The sequence below is a fragment of the Saccostrea echinata genome, unplaced genomic scaffold, assembly GCF_033153115.1.
Source record: "Saccostrea echinata isolate AGI-Se365-2 ecotype Australia unplaced genomic scaffold, CSIRO_AGI_Sech_v1 ptg000033l, whole genome shotgun sequence".
Classification (NCBI taxonomy): Eukaryota; Metazoa; Mollusca; class Bivalvia; order Ostreida; family Ostreidae; genus Saccostrea; species Saccostrea echinata.
Window position 1 is genome coordinate 33,523,122 of NW_026889782.1, and position 6,886 is coordinate 33,530,007.

A 6,886-nucleotide genomic window follows, 5' to 3' on the forward strand; every position below is an offset into this window, starting at 1 on the left:
TCACCATATACCGGTGAAGGGCTTCAAATTTTGACCTTTACTCGGCACTTACGGCCATTGAGCAGTGAGGGATCTTTATCGTGCCAACGCCTGCCGTGACACGGGGCCTCGGTTTTTAAGGTCTCATCCGAAGGACCCGCAACTTTCACATCAAAGTGCCGAGCGCATGGCGAAGGAACAGTTGCTACCCATTTTTTATCGACTTAGGTCAGTCGCGGCCGAGATTCGAACTCACGACCTCCCGATCACGGAGCTAGCGCTCTACCGACTGAGCCACCGTGAACGGTTTTGAGAAAATGAGTTGAATTTGCGTATTTAAATGGATTGTTTTTTTAGGTCAAAAGGCATATACAATCTAAAAATGTTTGTTATGATTAATTTGGTAGTTGTTTTCAGTGCAACTCCCTTTGTATTCTTCAAAATCATTTCGGAGCGGATCCGCTCCGATTTGCTACATTGCAAGTATATGGGACGTATTCTAACTGTGGTGAGGGCTTGTCCCGAGACACAGTTAGATTATTCTAACTATAGTATGATTGAATAACCGTTAATAATCAGTAAAACTGTTGAACGTCTATATTTAAATAAAGTAAACTTTTACATATGTATTGAATCTTAAGCCTTTCACAACATCTGCCGCATATGTCTTGTATTTGTTTAAAGACGGTTTTTAGATGCCTTACCCTTCCGTTTTGCCCCGGAAAGCTTTGTATACCCTAGCAACACTTTTAATTTTTTAACTGTATCGAAATAAACGTAGGTCTTCAATCAATTCTCCGGGTAAACACTACTGCTTTTGAATGATCATCATCAAATGACGGTACCTTTACCTGAGCCATTTATTAAACTTTAAATTGCAATTTAAGCTCAATTAAAGCGGTCAGTTAAAAATAAAAGAAAACGATGTCCCTTTATCTGTTTGCTGTACTTGGGTTCGTAGTACTTCGCCAATCCTGGTTACGACACCAAGTTGATTTGTCAGAAATGTAAACCAAGACACTGTTTTTAAAAGAATTTAATTTGAAAAGAGCATTGGGTAGAATGTATCGTAAAATGGCCCCCAAGAGGAGCATCGTAAATCGTATTTTAAATGTTAAATTCCAAGTAAAATGGCCAGTTAGAAATTAAAGAAAACAATGTCATTTTTTTCTGTTTGCTGTACTTGATACACCATTGACAAGAGACAATTTTCTGTACCTGAGTACGTAGTACTTCGCCAATCCTGGTAACGACACCAAATTAATCAGTGATTACCAAGATGTTTTCATAACCATCTTTCTTTTTCTCAAGAGATAAATAATCAATACATAAAAAATCTAAAAGTTGATATGGTTTGATATTAACTATATCTGCAGAAACGTTTTCTAGAGTTTTGAATTTTATGCATCTGTCGCAGGTTTTGATTTTTTTCTGTGATGTCATGCTCTAGACCAGGCCAGTAAAATCTCTCTCTCATCAGCTGTAGGGTTCTGTCACGGCCATGGTGTCCTAAATTGCTGTGTAACAAATGAAATGCTATTTCCCTGAAAAAAAAAAAAGAACTGGTAGTAGTATAAGGGGTCTAGCTAGCCGGGTCAACTGAGTGCACTTTTGGGCCTTGAGGGGGATGGCCGGGTCAACTCAGTGCACCCCCGAGGTCAAGGTCAGAGATCTGGAAAAACCCGCACGCGCTCAGCACTCACCTGGAAAAACCTAGCCATTATGACGTCATACACTGTATAAGTATTGCATGTGTCTGACTTGAAGCTCATTCTCTTATCAGTTCCATCAGCTGTCGACATGGATTCTGCTATGAAAAAACTGTTACATGCCCAGAAACTGATGAGATGGAGAAGACGGGCGAAAGAGTTAGAAAGAATTATTTACAACAATAAACACAGAGAATTAGCGCTCAGAAAAAGAAATGCGAGAATATTAGAGAGAACGCAGAGAGCCCAAGTCCAACAAGAACAACAAAGGACTGTGTCGGATGAAGAACCACACTCATCAGCCCATTCACCACCCCAGAAGCCAAAGGCCATTTCCCAATACTATCAAGTGAGACTGAAACAAGCCAAGCATTCCAGAAAATTTAAAGCGCATGAAGATGTCTACAGTGTGAATTTTAAGGAAGTTCCAGAGGAGGAAAACAGAGGCTTTGTTCTGCGATTATTTAGAGACATGCTGCAAAATGTCAAATATCAAATGCAGTGTAATCCTAACGATTACCTACGCCTGAACATACGCCATCCTTCTCTGGATTCCGACATTTGGTACGAGTTTACGCAATGTAAACATTTGAACGAGGACGTCATTTTAGACAAAATAGAAGCCGTGCAACAATCCAAGAAGGATTTTAAACTGGGAGACGGGGCCATGGAATTCGACATGTTTCGGGTCAAGTATCCGGAAGGGAGTGGTGGAGACAAAACCAAACATCTGATGGTCAACAAGGAGAGTTTTAAGAAGAGGAAACAATCCATCGTTCAGATCGACAATCCCTGGGATCAATTTTGTTTAGCTCGAGCCATCGTAGTCACCCGGTTACACAGTCAAAAACCGGAACATCTAGAGAGTTTAGTTGAATGGGAAAAACGATGGAAACGCATGAGGTTAGGAGATGTAAGAGCTAATGACCAGAAAAACGAAGCCCTAGCTCTCATGGAACAAGCCGGGTGTGATATCCATCGGCCTTGTGGACCCGAAGAATGGGGGAAATTACAACAGGTGTTAGTCCCTCGCTATCGACTGAAAATATTTCAGTTCAAGTCTACCTCCTCTAAACTCAGTTTAGAGCCCGTTTACAAAGGCTACGGAGAGGGAACTTGTTTGAATGTCCTGTTAGACGACCATCATTACGATGCCATCATATCTATGCCTGGTGTGACGGGCAATCCATACTACTGTGATCATTGCGACGTGGGGTACAGGAACATCACAGACCATCGTACCCAGTGTCCTCACCGATGTTCCTTTTGTTTAACCTACACGCCCTGCCCTCCAGACGGGAGCCGCATTCAATGTAGCCAGTGCCAGGGATTTTTTCAGAGTAGGACTTGCTACCAAAATCATCTACGGCCTCACAGTAACAATACGGCCACCACGGTATGCAGTTTAATGGGGCGATGTGACCATTGTCAGAAATGGATGTCTAAAAGATTACTCCCTCATCATCATTGCGGAGGACAGAAACAATGTAAGATCTGTAAGAAAACCGTAGACACGGATCATCAGTGCTACGTTCAACTCAAGCCCGAGAAAAAGAAAAAGAAGGGCAAAGAGACCTTACAGTTCTACATCTATTTCGATTTCGAATGTACGCAGGAAACCGGCATCCACGTCCCTAACCTGTGTGTGGCACACCGCGTATGTCAACATTGCGGTCACTTACCCATAGAAGATCCCTGTCCTCACTGTCGACACATGGGACCCCGTCAACACCTGTTCCGAGGGCCAGAGACCTTAAGGCAGTTCATGGACTGGTTATTACAACCCACTACAGGAAATAAGAATTCCGCTTTATTACACGACGAGGCCATCATCATCGCCCACAATTTCAAAGGATACGACGGACAGTTCATTTTAAATTACCTGGTTCATTCCGCCTGCCTGAAACCTACCGTCATCATGAACGGCAGTAAAATCTTATCCATGCAAATCTGCGGACTTAAATTCATCGATTCCTATAATTTTTTACCTTTTGCCCTGTCCAAGATGCCCTCTGCTTTCGGATTCACCGAACTGAAGAAAGGATATTTTCCACACTTTTTTAATACGGAACACAACCAGAATTACGTGGGGCCTTATCCACCGGCAGCTTACTACAATCCCGACGACATGTCTATAAGTGGACGACAGGCTTTTTACCGATGGTACGAACAACAAGCCGGAAAAGTGTTTGACTTCTAGAAGGAATTTTTAGAGTACTGTGTCTCGGACGTCGATATTTTACGACGATGCTGTGCTCAGTTTAGAGCCACCCTCAAGAGCTTGGTCCATGTAGACCCCTTCCAGGAATCCATCACTTTTGCCAGTGCGGCCAATTTAGCCTACCGTCGAGGATTCATGCCCAAAGAGACCATTGCCATCATTCCCAACCTGGGGTATCAGCCTGCGCGTCGATATTCCGCCAAAGCCTGTCGGTGGTTAAGCTGGATGAGTCACCAGACCGGATCTCACATCCAACATGCTAGAAACGGGGGAGAAGTCAAGATCGGAAGTTATACCGTCGACGGATACCAGGAAGCCACTCGCACCGTCTACGAATTTTACGGATGCTATTGGCACGGATGCCCCACCTGCTATCCGAATTTACAGACCGAAAGTCATCCTCACCGGACCCAATTTACCTATGAACAATTACATGAGGAAACTTTAAGACGGAGTTCTGTTTTAGAGGAAATGGGGTACTCCCTCCGTAGCATCTGGGAGCACGAATTCGATCAACAGGTACAAAGAGAGGTAACTCTACAGAATTATGTACGAGACCTGGACATTCCAGATCCTTTGAACCCCCGAGACGCCCTGTACGGAGGTCGGACTAATGCCACTAAATTATATTGTGAGGAGGGGGACATGAGATACGTGGACGTCTGTTCCTTATACCCTTACGTATTAAAACACAGACCTTTCCCCCTAGGCCATCCTCAGATCATAACAGACCAATTCCAGGACGTGAGAACTTATTTCGGCCTCATTCACTGTCGGGTCTTACCACCCCAAGGCCTCTATCACCCCGTTTTACCTTATCGCACGGGAGGCAAGTTATTGTTTCCCTTATGTCGAACGTGTGCGTAACGACAGGACTCTACCTCTAAACATCGATGTCAACACGCAGACCAGGAACGCAGTCTTACGGGTACCTGGGTGACTACAGAATTACATAAAGCCCTGGACATGGGATATACCTTAGAGCGGATTTACGAAGTTTGGCATTTTTCACAAAGCAGTCGAGATTTATTCAGATCTTACATCGATACCTTCTTAAAGATCAAACAGGAAGCTTCTGGATTCCCACCTGATTGTCAGACGGAGGAACAGAGACTAGATTACATTCGTAAAGTCTTAGACAGACAAGGGATCAGGATGGACCTGTTAAGTATAGAAAAAAATCCGGTGCTAAGAACGATAGCCAAACCTTTTTAAATTGCTTGTGGGGAAAATTCGCTCAACGCCTGTTATTACCTAAAACTCGATACTTGACCGAAGAAGAGGAACTACAGCAACTCTTACAAGATTCGACCATTGACATCAAAGGGATAGAACTCTTAGAAAATAAAGAGCAGGCCGAATCGGACATGATGCTGGTCAATTATCAAGAGAAACAGGAATTCGTGGAAGAGTGTCCCTTCGGAAACGTGGTACTGGCCTGTTTCACTACCGCCCATGCCCGATTACACCTCTACGAGACTTAACAACCTTTGGGAGATCGGGTCCTTTATTTCGACACGGACAGTATCATATACCAACATAAGGAGGGACAATTTAATCCTACCCTTGGCAACAGTTTAGGAGAATGGACAGACGAATTAGACGGGGACCACATTATCAAATTCATGTCAGGAGGCCCCAAAAATTATGCTTACCTCACAGCCAAGGGAAAATCCATGTGTAAAGTCAAAGGATTGACTCTCAATTATCGGGCCTCTCAGATCGTGTCACCAGAGACTTTAGAAAAAATGCTCCAGAAAGAAATTGATGAAATCCAAGTCTCGTATCCCTACAAAATACAGAGGACTCGTCAACATGAAGTCAAGACAATACCTTTAGAAAAACAATATAGAATTGTCTATGATAAGAGACAATTGATGGAAGATTATAACACTTTACCTTATGGTTATTAAAAAAAAAAAAAACTGTATTTTAAATGTTGTTATTTTATGGGGAAAACCCCCAAAAATGAGGGGTTATAAAAAGGGGGGGAAATAATATAACACTTCAGTCATGGCTGGTGTTGATAAGGAGCCAGACTACCTTCCTGTTTACCCTAAATATGCTCTGCTCTTAAAGAGAGAAGCTACCTTTGATGATCGATGGCCCGATTCTTTAAAAAGATTAATACCCGACCTAGCCAAAGCCGGATTTTATTACAGAGGAGCGAGTGATAAGACCATCTGTTTTCATTGTGGTATGACTTTAAACCTCTGGGAACCTACAGACGATCCTTATGCAGAACATGCTTATTGGAACCCTTATTGTCCCTACATCAATACCTATGAAGGACGTGAGTGGGTGATGAATGTATTCATTAACCATTTACTCCGGGCGGGATACAAACCTTCACCTGAAATCAAACCTCTACTAGACCAAACCTCTACAGAGATCCAGGCCACAGGAAAATGTCACATTTGTTTAGAGAGAGAATTACAAATGGCTTTACTCCCTTGCGGACACGTATGTTGCTGTTCATTATGTGCTCCCACCTTCCGGTATTGCCCCATCTGTCGAGCCGATGTGAAGAGAACCCAGCGTATATTTCTGTGTTGACTATCAATAAAAAGGATTGAAACCCTATTTTTCTCTTCATTTGTCATCATGCAACCTGAGGAGACACTCCCGTCTTTTCAATTGAAACACGAATTTACCATCGTGGTAGCAGGACCTTCTAAATCGGGAAAAACGGAATTTGTCAAGAAATTGGTGGAAAATTTACATTGGATTACCCCCATGCCACAAAAAATTGTCTGGTGTTATCGGGAATGGCAACCTGCTTACACTTCTCTAACAGATCGGGTCTCCTTCATTCGAAATATTCCAGAAGACGATGAGAAATTAGTGGCCAATTTAACTATTCCTCACTTACTCATTTTTGACGACATGATGGGAGGAAAAGCCATCGAATCGATCGTGGATTGGTTTACCCGTAAAGCGCATCATCGGAATACCAGTGTGATTTACATCACTCAGA

The 6,886-nt window shown here is 42.9% G+C and overlaps 1 protein-coding gene across 1 annotated transcript; it reads left to right on the top strand.

Annotated features, from left to right (window-relative positions):
* The first annotated feature begins 5,922 nt into the window (after positions 1 to 5,922).
* Positions 5,923 to 6,465, top strand: LOC133198452 (baculoviral IAP repeat-containing protein 7-B-like). Its single transcript, XM_061334544.1, has one exon. The coding sequence runs from the start codon at positions 5,923 to 5,925 to the stop codon at positions 6,463 to 6,465; it is 543 nt and encodes a 180-aa protein (XP_061190528.1).
* The last annotated feature ends 421 nt before the right edge of the window (positions 6,466 to 6,886 follow it).